General features: G+C 37.5%; 2 protein-coding genes across 2 annotated transcripts; one reads left to right on the plus strand and one right to left on the minus strand.

Moving 5' to 3' along the window:
- Positions 1 to 1151: 1151 nt before the first annotated feature.
- reep6 (receptor accessory protein 6) lies at positions 1152 to 6486 on the minus strand. Its single transcript, XM_036586417.1, has 7 exons — positions 6239 to 6486; positions 4756 to 4849; positions 3473 to 3611; positions 3084 to 3252; positions 2856 to 2938; positions 1331 to 1354; positions 1152 to 1234 (listed from the first exon to the last, which is right to left on the minus strand). The coding sequence occupies exons 1-6, from the start codon at positions 6363 to 6365 to the stop codon at positions 1334 to 1336; spliced, it is 633 nt and encodes a 210-aa protein (XP_036442310.1). The 5' UTR covers positions 6366 to 6486; the 3' UTR covers positions 1152 to 1234; positions 1331 to 1333.
- Positions 6487 to 8688: 2202 nt separating this feature from the next.
- On the plus strand, positions 8689 to 17258 carry zgc:113223 (uncharacterized protein LOC541424 homolog). The gene is made up of 8 exons (XM_036586572.1): positions 8689 to 8841; positions 9018 to 9075; positions 9194 to 9318; positions 9949 to 10023; positions 10668 to 10763; positions 10883 to 11011; positions 12172 to 12333; positions 17024 to 17258. Exons 1-8 carry the CDS (start codon positions 8767 to 8769, stop codon positions 17117 to 17119), a joined length of 816 nt encoding a protein of 271 aa, XP_036442465.1. The 5' UTR covers positions 8689 to 8766; the 3' UTR covers positions 17120 to 17258.
- The last annotated feature ends 349 nt before the right edge of the window (positions 17259 to 17607 follow it).

Raw genomic sequence — 17607 nt, forward strand, 5'->3', positions numbered from 1 at the left:
GACAAGATTACAAAAAAGCTATTAAAATCAGATAAAATAATAACATTCATAGATTAGACATAAATAAAAGGCATAATGCACTATACCTTCAGATGTTATGTAGATGCATTATGTTCTGATAGTCTCATTTACATACTTACAAGAAGAGAAATCTTTGGCGGATTTTCTGCATTGGAAAATAGTGAGGATCAAAGCAGGGTATTAAATATGCTACTATTCAACCTATACAGAGCTATAAAGACTAAGCGCTGGTTTAACTGAACATGAATGTAGGAATTTCCAAAATGCACTGTTTAGAGGGTTGAATATTAAACTAGTATGTAAAAGTGCATGGATGCTACTTCAAGTAATACAGGATTAAACTGTTTGAGCAAACGTAACACAGGGTCAACACTGATACCCTGAAATGACACCAATCTTCTTGTAGTTTTCCAGAATTGATAAAGTCACCAGTCAGCCATGACATTAAAACCAGCTCCTTGTTTCTACACTCATTGTCCATTTTATCAGCTCCACTTACTATATAGGTGCACTTTGTAGTTCTACAGTTACAGACTGTAGTCCATCTGTTTCTCTGCATACTTTGTTAGCCCCCTTTTACCCTGTTCTTCAGTGGTCAGGACCCCCACAGGACCACCACAGAGCAGGCATTATTTGGGTGGTGGATCATTCTCAGACTGCAGTAACACTGACATGGTGGTGGTGGTGGTGTGTTAGTGTGTGTTGTGCTGGTATGGGTGGATCAGACACAGCAGTGTAGTAAAGTGTAATTGGTCATCCAAAAAGTGTTGGTCATCCTCTAGTCCTTCATCAGTGGTCACAGGACACTGCCCACAGGACGCTGCTGGCTGGATATTTTTGGTTGGTGGACTATTCTCAGTCCAGCAGTGACAATGAGGTGTTTAAAAACTCCAGCAGCACTGCTGTGTCTGATCCACTCAGACCAGCACAACACACACTAACACACCACCACTACATCAGTGTTACTGCAGTGCTGAGAATGATCCACCACCCAAATAGTACCTGGTCTGTGAGGGTCCTGACCATTGAAAATGAAAAAGGAGTTGGTTTTAAGGTTATGGCTGATTAATGAATATCACACTTAAAGCACACTGCATGTGCTAACCAGTACATTTTCTCAGGTCTGCTGAAGACCTGCTGGTGTTTAATGTAGATCCATTACTTTTTGTCTCTTCCAGAGACTTTGTATGAGAGGAAACAGCTTCCTGCATAGCTGTAAAACAAACGTCAGCTGCGTTAGTCAGCAAAAATGTCTGCTAATGTAAAGGAAACAGTACTAAGAAAGAATATAAAGTACTTGAATACTTACATTTTAGTCTATACTGGGTTCTTTCTAAACACCAATGTACAGACATGCAAATGAAGAGAGAAAAGAGTGAAAATGGATTTTTTCATCAAGATCAAATAATAAAATATCTCCTTTTATACCTAAGAACACAACTGTAGTGTTGATTGAAAGTTTAGATTCTGCACTTTTAAGCTATGAGTGAGACATAATTTGGACGCAATTTTTTTGTTTGTGTTTCGTTTTTCACCCAATTTTCTCCGTAATATTTTAGTAATTTTAGTCAGGGCTAGTTTCCACCCATTAGCTAGGTCTCCCTCATCACGTGGTCCTACGAGGCTGGAAGGATGAAGGCTAGCATGTGATCATGAGTCATGTGAAGCACCAAAGCATCTTTTCGGGATGCCTCTAACGCAACATAATTGGGCAGCTCAACACGCATGGGGGAGAGCACTAACTGCTGATTGTGTTCCATCAGCTAACAGACGCCCACAAATCTGGGGCCAGTTATGCTCTCATGGGGTGGATCTCAAAACCTTAATTCACATCTCCTCAATTTCTCTCTCTTCTGTCCTTCAGCCCATGACCCAGAAATTAATCAGAAACCACCATCTTTAAGGAAGTATCAATTCTTTAAATGCACTTGGAGGAATCGAGGAGAGGGGAGGCTTTCAGAGCAAGGAAAGCTTTTTTGCTGTAGTAAGTAGGTCTTTGATAAAACTTCTCTGCCACCTCCGTTTTTGTTGAATGATTTCAGTTAATGGGACGATACTGTGAAAGTTTGGTGACCGTTAATTAAATTGTAGATGCATCTGAATGTCAATAAATCATGATTGTGTGAAAAGTCCATTGTTTATTATGGGCAGATCATTTTAGCCCAGTAACAGGCGATGAAAGTGACAACAGAGTGAAGGACATCTCAATTGGTAAACACTTTGATTCCTCTGTCCTTGCATCTCATCTAGGGCTGGGCAGTATTTCAATATATATCATTGTTGTGATAAACTATGTCACAATACAATACAATATTCTTTTCTGAATGTATCGTGCATATCGTCAGCACTTGTAGAACACTGACCAACTGCATGATTCATTATAAACAGAGCAATATTAGTCCCGTTTATATAAATCTGGAATATAAATCTTTGTATTCACAGTTTTTGATAGCATTTTTAAAATTATAGCGCTACTGGTTCTTTTTTCACAGTTCTAACTGATCAGATAAATATCGTGACATATCGTGTATCATGAAAATTTCTTGAAATATCGCAATATTATACTTTTGCCATATCGCCCACCTCTAACCTCATCCTTGCAGCTCTTCCTCCCAACCTCACGAAAGGAGGATGAACAACTGAAGATAAGAGATCCACCCATGGACTACCTGCCACCAATGGGTATGGCATCGCCTGACAATAGGGTCAGCGCTTAGACAGTTAGACAGGCCACTCGGGAGCCCCACGGCTTGTGACTTCCAAGGTTTAATGTAGTGTTATGTTCAGCCAGCTGAATAATAATGTAATAGTGGAGCACAGAAGTGGTTACATACAGGAGATGAACTGGGAAGTTCTTTGGGCGGCTCAGCTCTGTCACCTGGGTGAATGGTCCTGTTTTTTGCCAGACTTTGAAGAACTGTCAAAGAAAAGGTGATGGCATAAACAAAGAGAATCCAATGTTGAATTGCAGAAAAGATCAACTACAAAAGGTTTAACACCTATTTAAATAAAATAAAACTCCGCTTTATTTTATTTTCCTCAAAGCTAAAATAACCCTTTACCTTCTCTTGTGACAGATTCTGCAGCCGTCATGGCCTTCCCGCTAAGATTGCTGACCATGTTGTCCACAGTGGCCTCATGCCTTAGGAAAAATGGCCGCACCACATGCCTGTACAGCACCTGAGAGCCATTCCAGGAGAACGGGGCCATGCACCACAACAAGAACAGGCACTGGCAACACGCAAAAGACAGGGTGAGTGGAGGGATGGATGGATGGATGGATGGAAAAGGGGTTTTAATATTGCAAGCAATGTAGAACATTCTTCGTCAAACAGCATATCAGTTCATAAACCTTGTTTTGCATCTAGACACTTCACAAAGACTGATTATTATGAAGATGCTAGCAAGTTAAAGGTGTGGTACAGTGACACTGCACACACAGCACACTCACCTTGAACACATAGTAGAAAGGAAACCAGTAGAGGAAGATATCAGAGAAGAATTCACCCACACCAAAGAATCCATACACCACCCAGTAAGTTAGCCACTGTGTGTCATCGTCTTTGTTTGGACTTTCGATAGCCTTTATACTATAATAGAGATTCAGTACAACAAATAGACAACAGCATATAAATAAGCAGAAACAAAATGCGAGACTAAAGTGTTCCCAGCAATTAAGAATCGTCTTATTTACAGAAAATATTCTAAGAAGTCAATATCACACAATAGGGGTGCACCGATATAGGAACTGTGGGCTGATGCTGATATATGACGGTTTTCATTGACACATCTGCCGACACAAATAATAAACCTTTATAAAATGTCATCTACCTGGATTAGCAGTATGAAAAAATTTAACATTCATTTATAATGGGTTACAAATGCTCTTTATACATTTTCTTTTTAATGGAACAGGGCATTTTCTGAATTAAAGGGCCCAAATGCTACATTTTTCTTGTATTTTATGTTTCTCCCTGAGCTCGGTATAATTTTATGTACCAAAAGTTGTCATAGTTCATTTTTACATGACTATTTTCCAACCTTTTTCCATTGCTTAGTATTAAACATGCTGTTTTTCTTACTGCATCTTTTTCTGTTAACAAAATTGGTTTCCATTAATAACATTTGTTGTAACAATAGTTATTATTCAATTAAATATGACAATTTTCCAATGTTTATCCCTCAGATTTTAATAGGCTGCATTTGTTACTGTGCCTTTAAGACTGATATTTGTAAAAGAGCTCTGTTCTGATTGGCTGTCCTGTATTGTGTCTCATTTAAAAAGCAGTCCAGTCAGAAACGCCACTTATAACTTCAGTGTGAATGAGCAGAGCCGAACTGCTGCAGTCTGAAATCTGCTGGTTCTCATGAAATCATAGAAACAATTCAAACCAGGCTGTTGATGTAACACAGTTTACAGATATGGACTCTACAGACTGTGGAGTGAGCATGTTTTGAAACTCTGTCATGTTTACATTCTACACCGAACGCTTTTATTTAAAAAAAAATGGGGAAAATTCAGTTTTCCTCAATATGGGCCCTTTAAAGTCTGATTTAGTCTGATGAAGACTGATAATTCTTGTTTTTGCTTGTCTAAACTGTAATTTTGCTTTGTTTGATTTGAATCACAGTTAAATAAAACCAGTTTAACCGCAGTTTAACATTTTTAATATTAACTGACAATATTTTATCAATGTGGAGGACTGAACTGACTGTAGAATTATAAACACCTACGAGAAATATGCAGGATAAACGAAGCCAATCAGGTTGCAGAGCAGAGAGGCTCCATATCCAAACAACAAGTACAGTCCAGTTGCAGAAACAGCTCCTGTGAACATAATAATAATAATAATAATAAAGCACATTGTAATGATACAAAGCCAATTTTATTTCTTTATGCAGGGGTTATAGTAATAGTTCTAAATGATGACAGATGTGAAGACAGACCTGTGTATAAAGCAAATAAATAAAAACACCTTCAGCATGTTTGAGATGTGCAGTGTAGTCAGTAAGTAATTGGACAGTGACATTGTTTTGGGATTTCTTTTGGCTCTGTACTCCAGCACATTCGATCTGCATGTTCATGTACAAAATAAAAGACCTCCCCACCCATTGATCCCCTACGCCCCACCCTCCTGATAGTATATTAAAAGTCATAAAGGTGGGAGAACCATTCCCTTTAATACAGAATGCTTGAAGAACCATCTTTCTAAGATTGTACACTCTTCATTTTTTTTTCAAAATGGTTCTACATAGAACTATATACAACACATTCTCCATCAATGTGAAGAACCACTTCACCATGCAAGCCATTTAAACATGAAATTGTTCTATATAGAACCATTCCTTTTAATAAAGAATGCTTGAAGAACAATCTTTTTTGGGACTGTACACTTGTATACATTTACACATGGTTCTTCAAGGGTTCTTTAGTAAAGAAAACGGGTCTATATAAAACCATGAACACTCCAAGAACCCTTTGCATGATTAAAGGGTTCTTTGCATTTTTGAAGTGTTCTTCAGATTGATGGAGAATATGCTATATAGTTTCTATATAGAACCTTTTTGAAAAGGGTTCTTTTACTGTTATGAAATCAACCTTGTTCAATAAAAGAACCCTTTTTGGTGCTATACAGAACCATGTACAACACATTCTCCAACAATCTGAAGAACCATTTCACCATGCAGAGAACCATTTAATCATGAAAAGGGTTCTTTGAGTGTTCCGGGTTCTATATAGAACCATTTTCTTTACTAATGAACCCTTAAAGAACCATCTTTTTAAGAGTGTAGTTATACTGTAGATGAATCTAACAGTAACCATTTGAGTTTTTATTTAAATTACAATGTAAATTACAATCAGAAAAGCTCAGAAAGGAAAAGTAACACTTCAAACAGACATTATAGACATTAAAAAAGTTATTTCTACTTGAGTATTTATATCTAAAGTAACAATATGTCTACATTTGGAAGGTTTGAGGCTTCTGTTACTGCCTAACAGGCTGCTGTTTATTCAGATTGAGCTCCACTGACAGACGGCATAAATAAAGACGCACAGCAAGCCGGTAAGAACCTGATTACTTGTCCACCTGTTGCTCAGAGGATTAGCACTGTTGTCTGTTGTCCTGCCTCTGTCATTCCTTCCCTTTATATCTCTCTGTCACAAGTAACGGGAAGACCAGCTCAACTTTCTTTAACCTGAATAAATCCAACTTACCTATTGCGAGATAACGCTTCTTAATTCCAGTTTTTTCCTCGATTTTGTTGAGGCAGTCCGTTACGATGTTCTTCTCATTCAGAAAAGCCTCGACGCGTTCTTTTATCTTGGTAAAAATGGAGAACATGGCGCTTTGTATGCTTAGAATAGCAAATCTTATCTTACGGCATTAAATGCATGAGCATGAATGCAGACATGAGCAGCAGGCAGGCTAACGCCTGAGGTTTCGCTGACATGCCAAGGTTCGATTTTCATCCACTCAATCAGCTTTGTGAACAGGGGAAGGATCAACAACCATCAGCCTGCAGGACTGACAGAGCAGGAACCAATCAGAGAGCAGTGCGTGTCTGCATCATGGCTTTAAGAAGAATGACGAACTTCAGGAGACAACCTGGAGCACGACACCAGTCTAAGCAGTTTGTATGATGCTCACAGTGTTAAAAACAGATGTCTTCTCAAAAAGAGCTGCAAATTCTACATTTTTTAATATGACCGACTAGATGTGAGTAATTGTCAGTATTGCATAGGCACCCTTTATTTATTTCATTTTTTTTTCAAAATGGCCATTAAGTACAAGTTGTTCTTTTTTAAAGAGATATTTCTGAGGAGCTAATCCACTTAAGGATGAGGATTAAACAGCGTGTAAGGAAAATAACAGGAGTTTCCAAAACTGACTAAATGATTCAGCAAAAATGGGATTCCTCACAAGACCCAGTACACCAAACTGTCACCATCAGATAAACAGCACTTAAAGCGATCATCTTTGAGAGAGAGGAGAAAATCAAGCTGCTTCAGATCTGAAAACATCCACAGCTGTTTCTGTCCATCTTCTGCTGTGAGAAGACAACTGAACACTACGAGTCTGAAACTATTAAGAAGCTAACTGTCAAGAAGCTATTACTGAGAAAAGAAAATGGACAAAAAAGGATCTGGGCCACCCCAGAGTTCAGACCTCAACATCACTGAATGTGTTTGGGATGACTGGATCGTGAAAAGCATAAAATGCAGCCAACTTCTGAGACTGAACTTTGGAGGTGTGGAAAAATATCCCTGCAGATTTTGTCAAAAAACTGAAAGCAAGGCTCCTGAAAAGAATGAGTAAAGTAAAACAAAGTGGACACACTAAATACTTAAAAGTATGTTCAGTTTAGTTGTTGAGACTTCTGTATATATATATGTGTGTGTGTGTGTGTGTGTGTGTGTGTGTGTGTATCAGCATTGATAGATATGTGCATGAAAAATTTTGGATACTGATCAGTGCATCCCCACAATATGTCATTGATTTCCATTGAGATGAAGTGTGTAATGTGCAGTGTAGAAGTGAATGAAATTGCAAGGCTACAGTAATAACAACAGAACTGTAAAATATATTAGAAATGAAAACATTCCTAAATATATTAGAAAGTGTTATAAAATGCTTTCCTACATGTAGAAAGTGCTGTAAAATACAGTATAGGCTTACAAATGTGTGCTTTATTTTTGTTTACAGGACACTTTTCCACCTCAGTCCATCTTAAATGAGCTCAGGCCCAGAGAAGGCGGCAGCGTTTCTGGATCCTGTTTATATATGGATTCTACTTTGCATGGTAGAGCTTTAAATTGCATTTGTGGTTGCAGCGACTAACTGTGTTCACAGACAATGGTTTTCAGAAGTGTTCCTGAGGCCACGCAGTGATTTCCACTCCAGAATCATGTATGTTTTTAATGCAGTGCTACCTGAGGGCCCAAAGATCAAAGGCAACCAAAATTGTTTTTTGGCCTTGTCCCTTGCATACAGATTTCTCCAGATTGTCTGAATCTTTTAATGATATTATGTACCGTAGATGATGAAATCCCCAAGTTCTTTGCTATTTTATGTTGTGAAACGTTATTCTTGAATTGTTGCACTATTTGCTCATGCAGTCTTTTACAGAGTGGTGAACCCCTCATCATCTTTACTTCTGAAAGACTCTCTGAGATGCTCTTTTTATAACCAATCAAAATATATAAAACAACATGTAGATCAGACTAAGAATTTTATTGAGACAATGAAAAAAATGCCATTGTAATAGACAACAAATGTGTATGATATTATCATTCCTGTTAATAATGCTATTTTTTTTGTGTGTGTGTTTTATTATTGGCATATAGAGCTTGAGGTGCCAATATGATAAGGGTTTGCTGACCCCTCCCCCACTTGTCAGAACGAATTTGCACCTCTCAAACTCAGTAATTATGTTAATTAATATTTTCCTTTTAAATTAAATACTGTCACAATGACCATGACTTATACTATAGTTATTATGGTATTTAATAAAAGAACACTGAATCTGACAAGGAACGCATTGTATTCCTCTGTATGTGGGAAAATGTATGTCTGTATGTGTTTTTGAGTAAATGCACCTCAGGTTATAACTAGGAGAGTAACGTCAGGCAGGTATTTTGAATACCTTCCTAACAAGCCGTCACTTGCCTTTTCCTCAGAAATGAGGAACTGAAGAGACCATGTCGGGTTATGCTGAAAACGTTATCCTTTTTTTCCAATATAGATGAAAGAAACAGCAGTAATGGGAGCTTACAAAGCCACTAAGTACACTTTATTTGTTTGCTGTTACATATTCTGGGTAAGTCACTTTATACTGTCTATGGTGTTGTCTGTGGTGTGGTTGTCCATGGTGTAGTTTGTAGTCGGGCAAGTATGAAAAGTATCTGGCGAGATTTAAAGTAATGAATTAAAATGCTCTGTTTATGGCAGTTTAACGCTTTTATCCTAAAACACAAAAATGTCTTATTTCTCAAGGTGGCCAGTGGTGTCCTGCTTGCTGTTGGCATCTATGCTAAAATTGCCAAAGAAAAAGGTACTGAACTCCATCTCGTTCATCACAAGAACTACTTTGGTCAGGCTTTCTTTTCTGTTGCTCCATGTACATATTCAGCATTGTGGTTATGAGGGTGAACGCTGTGGTGATGTTGCAGATGTGGTGGACACTCTGACGACTGACCCGGCTCTACTGCTGCTCACTGTGGGCTCCCTCATGTTCATTATAACGTTCCTTGGCTGTTTTGGAGCGCTGAGGGATACAGCCATACTACTGAAAATGGTAACTCAGCTCAGACTTGCTCGATTAAGCTGGTTATAGATGATATATTTCAATAAAAATACTATAAGGTGAGAAAATACTGAATCAGTTTCTTAAAAAAAACAGGTCATTTTGGTATCCTCACTTTATTATGCAGTTAAATAAAGAAAAAATATGCATGTGATGACTTGGACAGTTCTTTTTTCTTTTGTTTTGAATTTAAAGCTGCATTAGCTGAATTAAGATCACACACAGGCTCAAAAAGAAGGTCCAACTCAATGTTTAGGTCTCAAATGCAAAGTCAACATTATACTGATGTAGATATGGTAACAATAGCAGATCATTCACTCACCTCCTCAGAAGACATGTCCTTTATCCAAGTTTTGACTGGAAGTTCTCTTTGAATTCTCTTTCTCAATGTGCTTCTGGGGGTCAGAAGCACAACCGACGTTCCATATGTTATGTGCAATTTCACATGTCCACCAGAGAGGCCTCCAAATCCCCAAATCTTACATGGTGCTGCTTTATCTTAGGAATTTTCTATTTTTTGATTGCCTGTAATTTTTATGAGTGCTTGTGGGTCAGTTAGTTCTAGATATTAATATTAAACTTTCATTATTTAAAAAAAAAATCTTTTTTTTCTGTTCTCAGTTTTTAGGAATTTTACTGGTCATTCTTCTGCTGCAAATCGCTGCTGCTGTTTTGGGATTTATCTTCTCAGACATGGTAACAATAAATATAACTCTAAATTATATTTTATTATTATGTTACTTATTATTTTTTAAATTCATCATTTGACGTACACTCAAAAAATAAGGGTTCCTTAGAGGTTCTTGGCTTGGATATATGGTTCTAGAAAAAAAACTTTCAGTACAGAACCTTTACATTATGTGGAGATTCTTTGAACTTTAAAAAGGTTCGTCATCCTCATATCTCATTTACATGTATGTTTCTTGAAAGAATGATCCGTTTTAAAAAAGTGCTTCATTTATTTTTAACAGTGTATAAACAGTCATACACAAAAGTTTGGGCACCCCTGGTGAAAATAAGTCACAACATCCTGTACAGAGACTTCTGCACATGTTAATACACAATTACTGTTTATTTGCTGAATTTAACATATTGAGTAAAAATAATAAAACATAAATTGTGGCCTGTGTGAAAGTTATAGCACATCTTATATTTTGTATTTTATATTTTATTTTTTGGAATATGTTCAACTCAGCAAATTGTGCACTGAAATTTATTTATAGAGGACGTCTTAACTTATTCTCACTTAGAAAATCAACAAAACGTCATTTGACCAGGGGTGCCGAAACTTTTGCACACAGCTGCGGAACTTATTGAGTATGTCTCTTGTCCTCTCCTAGGTTTTAGAGAGGACTGATCTGTTAATGAAGAAAGCCATTGTACTCTATCGAGAGGACATGGACCTAGAAAATGTGATCGACTTTGTGCAGAAAAAGGTAAAAGAATTTTTTTTTGTTCATTCAAGAACATAAATAAAGCTTCTTACCTGGAATCAACTGATTTATGTCCCCCTTTATTTGAATATTGCTGGTGAATGTTGGCTTTTCTGTTGCAGTTCCTGTGTTGCGGAGTGGACGAATACTCAGACTGGTCTCAGAACGCCTATTTTAACTGCACTGAGAAAAACCCCAGTCTGGAAGCATGTGGAGTTCCTTTCTCCTGCTGCGTACGCCAACGAAATGAGGTCAGACACCAGACAAAGTGAAATTCTTTACTCAGAATTTTATCCAAGAAAAACATTTATCTTGGCAGTAATTGCTGTTGTTCCAGAAAAATATTAAATAGCATTAAAATAAATACAAACAACTACAAATACATTAAAACAATATGTTATTTTTGTGTTTTGTTTAATGTTATTGACACATTGATTAGAAGAACTAGTGCTATGTAAGTCAGTGACAGTCCAGTAGGTTGAATGCACACAGATCACTTCCATATTTGCATATAGCTGCCATACGGCAACAAATTCACTTTACCATTTTACAAAAAACTGGTCACATCTAAACTGGTTCTGATGATGAAAATTAAAATTAAAAGTAAACCTACCCCAGATAGTATTTCATTTTGTGTCTTGAAGGAATTTTGCCTAAATATCAAACTATTAGTCAACTTTCGGAGCCCTCAGGTCATGACCTTCTCAGTGTCAAGTGTCCATGGAAAAAGGGGTTGCAAACAAGATTTTTTGGTCATGTGATGTTATCAAGTGTTTGTCTTTTCAAAGTAAAAGACCATTTTACTACAATTAAACAGTAAAACATAGATTTTATATTACTGCCTTTAGGAAAATTGAGAAAGTTATTGTTGCCATATGGCAACACCATGCAATAAAGGGTTAAGTTAAAATAAAATGTTTATGTGTGTGTATATATATATTCTATAATAAAGATTGCAGCTCTTGTGATTTGAAAATTGCAATCTTTCAGTCCCAATTATTATATTATATTTCTGTCATTGGTTATCATCATCTAAGTACTTCTGTCCAATGACAGACTGATTTCTTTTCTTTGTTCAGTATTTATTATTGTATATTCATTGTCAAATCTTTATTTATTTTTTTTTCCTATTGCTCATGTTCTATTATTCTTTTGCCACCCAGCGTCAGTCAGAGGAGGATGAGTTCCCCTTTTGAGTCTTGGTTCCTCTCAAGGTTTCTTTCTCTTGCTCTTAGGACGTTTTCCATGCTTGTTCACTTTGGGCTTGGACCTGGATTTCTGTAAAGCTGCTTTGTGACAATGCCTGTTGTAGTTTGAGTTGAAGTGAATTGAAAATAGCTGAAATCTGTTTTTCTCAGTGCAGAAACATTACTGAGGTTTTGTAACAGTAGTTGTGCTATTGCTTTTTCAGACTGTGTTTAACTCCATGTGTGGCTATAAGACTCAGAGCATGGTGGAATCATCAGTCAGGGAGCGTATCTACACCAACGGCTGCCTGACGAAGATCGTCCTGTGGGGGAAGCATAATCTTCTGCTGGTGGGAGGGATGAGCATCAGCTTACTTTGTCTTGAGGTGGGCTTAATGCATTTTCTTATTCATTTTGCCTATTTTCCTCTGTTGATTCATAAAGATGGTCTTTTATGATCTGCAGTCACCTTAAAAGGCCCTTTTTCTAAGTTGCTTTTCCCCTGCCTGGAGTCCATTCACAAGGTTTATGTGGTTCTATGTATCAGTAATAATTCACTTTTACATGACCATTTCTCTTTATCGTTTAGAATTAAACAGGCTGTTTTTGTTAATGTGCCTTTAAGACTGATATCCAGTCACTGAGGACTTTATTAGGCACACCTACTCATTCATGCAGTTATCTAATTGGCCAGTCGTGTGGCAACAGTGCACCACATAAAATCATGCAGATGCAGGCCAGCAGCTTTAGGTAATGTTCACATCATCCATCAGAATGGGGAAGAATGTGATTTTAGTGATTTTGACTGTGGTGTCTTTGTTGGTGCCAGACGAACTGGTGTGAGTATTTCTATAACTGCTGATCCCCTGAGATTTTCATGCACAGAAGTTTCTAGTTACTCAGACTGGTGCAATAAAGAAAAAACAGCCAGTGAGCGTCAGTTCTGCAGACAGAAACACCTTATTGATGAGAGAGGTCAACAGGGAGTGGCCAGACTGGTTCAAGCTGACAGAAAGTCTATGGTAACTCAGATAATCTCTCTGTACGATTGTGATGAACAGAAAATCATCTCAGGATGCACAACATGTCAAACCTTGAGATGGATGGGCTACAACAGCAAAAGACCACATCAGGTTCCACTTCTGTCAACCAAGAACAGAAAGCAAACTCTGCAGTGGGCACAGGCTCACCAAAACTGGACAGTTGAAGCCTTGAAAAACAGCCTGGTCTGATGAATCTGGATTTCTGCTGAGAAAGGCTGGTGGAGGAGGTGTAATGATGTGGGGTTTGTTTTCTTGCCTGTTAATACCAATCAATCATCACTTGAGTATTGTTGCTGACCATGTGCATCCCTTCATGGCCACAATTTAGCCATCTTCTAATGACTACTTCCAGCATTCCAGATTCATGAACGTGACAAAGTTCAGTGTTCTTCAGTGGCCTTCCCAGTCACCAGATCTGAATCCAATAGAACACCTTTGGCATGTGGTAGAACTGGAGATTCTCAGCATGAAAGTGAAAAATCTGCAGGAGTTGCGATCATGTCAACATGGACCAGAATCTCAAAGGAATATTTCCAACGTCTTGTGGAATCCATACCATGAAGAATTAAGACTGTATTGAGAGCAAAGGGAGGCCCTTCCCAGTATTAGTATACCGAGTGGCCACTCTGCATTTTGCCTCATTCAAAAAGTAGTCTGCTGAAATGTCTATTAAATTGTTAAAGTTGGACTGAAATCTAGGGAAAGTAACCTTCAGCCACTCCTTTGAGATCTTTTGGATATTTTGGTAATTGCAAATGATACATTTGCTTTCCAACAGCAAAAAAGAGCATAATGATTAACCATTTTTGTTGTCCAAAGAGTGCAGTAACAAACACTCCTCATCACAATGAGCAGGCTAAAGTGCTATAAGGTAATACAGGTCCTGTTCTGTGTAAATGTGTTTTTGGTTGTGGCATCGCAACCCTAAAATAGCCCCCTTTTTAAAGTGGAACTGTACTGAATTTCAAAATTTCTGCATAATTTAATCATTGAAATTTAAAACCATTCAGAGTGGTTTGATGTGAAGCGTTACTTGTAGACAAGATTACCAGCTAAGATTTTACAGTGGTGGTGATAGGAACCAAGGCTCTCCATGTGTTCAACGCAAATATAACCATTTCTTCTCAATTTATATGTGTAATTTTAATAATAATCTGGGGACTATTTTGTTATTTCGTCCTCCATTAGAGATAAGAAAAAAAGTCTGTCTGAAAACTGTCATAAAACAGTGTCTCAGACATCATTGCATTCATAAAGATTTCATATAATAATGTTCTTTGAGGGAGCTTTTAGAGGCATTAAACACTACAGATGTCTGGTTCCTATCACCACCACTGTGAACAATTCTGACTCCATATGTTTCTCTGGAACAGGGCATTGCATGTCAGAATGACTGTTTACGTCTTAACAATTAAAGTATGCAAGGACAAATATCAGTGGAATTCCCCTTTAAGGCATTTTGTTCCTAATGAGAAGTCTTGTAGTGACTTGAATACACCACAGGAGTGGAACAACAAACAGCTAGAGAACTGATAATGTGCCAGATTATGCAGAAGGTTCATTTTCTTTTGATGTGATCTCTTACAGATAAAAAAAAACTCTTTAAAGAAACCTAATTATCCATTGTGGTCAAATAAGGTCTTAAGTGGGATGCAGAGGGAATTTTGGCTGATGCCTTTATCTGATAGTTTTCATGTAAATATCTGCTGACACCTATTTATTTATACAAAGAACCTGAGACGAAATCTACCTGACAGAGAAATGGAATGTTTAGGACAGGGATAAAATACAGACTTTTTAGCCAAGCGCTACCTAAACGTTCTGCTCTTCTGGAGCACAGTAAATACATCAAATATTGGTCTGAAATATCAGCCAACTCTAAAAATCTGTCCAACGCCAATGTTTAAGGTGCCCATATTCTACATTTTTCTAGTTTTTATTTTCACATTTACAACATTTGTTTCCATTAAAAAGTATGTGTGTGGTTTTATGCACCAAAAACAGTTATAATTCAGTTAAACACCAATCTTTATCCCTGGTATTGCGTCTCATTCAAAAAGCAGTGTAGGCTGAACCACACCTTATAACTTCAGTGTGACTGGATGTGGACATGGACATGGAGACACACAGACAGACAGACAGACCAACTGACTTTTACTGATCCCAAAGGGAAATTGCAGTGTTACAGTAGCAAGACATACAATTGCATATGAATAAAACTAAAACATGTATGGCAGAAATAAAACAGGGAGATATAGGTGAATGTATAAAATATTAAATATAATAACAATAATAATATTTTAAAAGTAGACAGATATTTTTAAATGTGTTACTTGTGACATCACAGAAACAGTGAATTCAAAACAGGCTCAATTTCCATATACAGACTGTACGGACTGGAGTTAACCAGTATATTTTGAAACTTTAACAATGTTTATGTACTACACACTATTTAAAAAAGTGAGGAAAAATTGGTTTTCCCTCATATGGACCCTTTAAGCAAATATCTGCCGATACTGATATAATTCCAAAATCATTATGCACCCCTTGTTATTAAACAAGTAGTATTGGTTTCAATCTTTCCCAGTTCATCTATTCTAACAAGCCGTGCTACAGTGCCTTCTATAGTTCACAAACGCAGTCACATCTATAACACAACAATCTGGTACAGTAGTATAACTGTAGCACAAATGGAAGAGACAGAGAATTATGTTCTTGTAATGGCTAAAATGTTTCTGATTTGAAAGTAGAGCTGGGCGATATGGCCAAAAATGTTATCACGATAAACCAAATCTATATTGTTCGATATCGATACATATCGCGATAAATGTCAAATCATTATTTCTTTCAGGTTTGAAGGCTGATTTTTGCTCCTGGGTGCTTAATTGCTGTTTTAAACTATCCTTTATGGTCGGAACACAACAAACACTCACCAAACAGTGGAACATTTCACAAATCTGTCATGGGAGAGTGGGAGAGAGTGTCTGCTGAGCTGTTTTTACCAGCTGGGAAAGCATGGCTATTTTGTAATAGTCATGATTTAAGAAAGAAAACAGATTATTTTTAGCTGGTGACGAGCGCTCGGCTACCCCGCTACAAATGACATTACAGTATTCAGACACCAGCTAGCGACGACTGGATATTCAATTGTAGTAGTTTAAGGGGTGAACCGCAAAATATCAACACCAGACAAACAGAGTCCTCCTTTTAGGTATGTTTAAACTGAAAGCGGTGCTTTTGTGTCGTGTTTGATCTACAGTCTCATTAATTCGCCGTGTCGTGCAGTGATGAAGCGCCGCTTTAAGTTAGCCAGCTGCTAAAAACAGCTAGCCTGGAAAACTAGCGCTCTCCCGCTCTCCAATGCCTCACAGCTTCCTCAGTTTACTTTCGTTTACATCAGGGCTGTAATTTACATGAACCCACTTCTTTCTTTCACTTTCGTTGCTTGGGAATGCATTCATACTTAAATGTGACTGTCCGAGCGCTGGAGTTGTGAGGATTGTGATTTAACGCTGCTAAAGCTGGTTAGGATGTACAGAAAGAGGTGAGTTCGCTGTAGGACAGTTACTCCACTGACCTCGTCACTCACACTCGGTCACAGGACAACAGATCGCCTGTCGCTCCGCTCAAACAGGGAATGTATAACTCCGCGTTTCAGCCGTTGCTAAAGACTCATCTTACTCGTGGCCCCCTCCCTCTCTAATCATGTAGAAAAACTCAGAAGTGCGCCCTCTCCTGGCGACAGCACAGTAGTGTCGCTTTCCTTGCAGTAGAAAACGCCACCAAGGCTTTCGCTGAACGTGGAAGTGTGAGAACGGTGTATTATATCGAACATTTATCGAACATGTCGTATCGCTCTATCGAGGAAAAGTTATATCGCGATAATTATCGTTATCGTTTTATCGCCCAGCCCTATTTGAAAGCACTTATTACTCTCTAATATGTCATCATAGTGCATCACACTGTGAGCACTGGAAGCTATAATGATGCTACTTGACCTAATAATGTGATTTTTAATTCCTCTGTCTCTCAGATATGTATGGTCGCACTGGCAGCCGTTCAGCTTGGTCAAATCCAGAGAGTTCAGCAGAAGAAGATGAAGAGCGGTATACCACAAATGCGACGATAAACTCTAAACATGTTCTTTTACAACATGCCATATATGAAAAGGCAAATTAATTTATAATGAACGTATTTTATAAAACGTTTTATAATGTGAATGTAGTGATTTACTGTAGGTCAGGAATTTAAACAAGACTGTGATTAGCCCTTTATGTTAAAAGTATAAAACCAACATCATCATTAAAAATCATTTCTATCACTTTGAATTCTTATTTTGTAGTTCTATTCATATGTAAATGAGCACTAGTTTGCAGGGGCCACATCTGCACCAATAAATTAAACAACAATAACAATAAAATGATACTGAACATACTGTACAACCTGTTAAAATGTAATGTAATCTGTGAATTACTGCATGAAGAATGGTTTGAATTCTGGCTGTGATTAAAATCTGTTTGATGATAGAAACAAAATGATCAGATATAACAATAAAAAAACAGATTTTGTGTATCCCATTGATTTGTTTTTTTTTTCCTGTGACTGAGCCCTTTAAAA

Source organism: Colossoma macropomum, unplaced genomic scaffold, assembly GCF_904425465.1.
Source record: "Colossoma macropomum unplaced genomic scaffold, Colossoma_macropomum, whole genome shotgun sequence".
Classification (NCBI taxonomy): domain Eukaryota; kingdom Metazoa; phylum Chordata; class Actinopteri; order Characiformes; family Serrasalmidae; genus Colossoma; species Colossoma macropomum.

Excerpts from the sequence above, each read along its gene's own strand:
- zgc:113223 (XM_036586572.1), top strand. The coding sequence starts at position 8,767 with ATGAAAGAAACAGCAGTAATGGGAGCTTACAAAGCCACTAAGTACACT. Across the intron at positions 10,764-10,882 it reads TCGACTTTGTGCAGAAAAAG|TTCCTGTGTTGCGGAGTGGA; the intron begins GTAAAAGAATTT and ends TTTCTGTTGCAG. Across the intron at positions 12,334-17,023 it reads TCAGCTTACTTTGTCTTGAG|ATATGTATGGTCGCACTGGC; the intron begins GTGGGCTTAATG and ends TCTGTCTCTCAG.
- reep6 (XM_036586417.1), bottom strand. The coding sequence starts at position 6,365 with ATGTTCTCCATTTTTACCAAGATAAAAGAACGCGTCGAGGCTTTTCTG. Across the intron at positions 3,612-4,755 it reads GTTTATCCTGCATATTTCTC|TATAAAGGCTATCGAAAGTC; the intron begins GTAGGTGTTTAT and ends TCTCTATTATAG. Across the intron at positions 1,355-2,855 it reads AACTTCCCAGTTCATCTCCT|AAAGAACCCAGTATAGACTA; the intron begins GTATGTAACCAC and ends ATTGGTGTTTAG.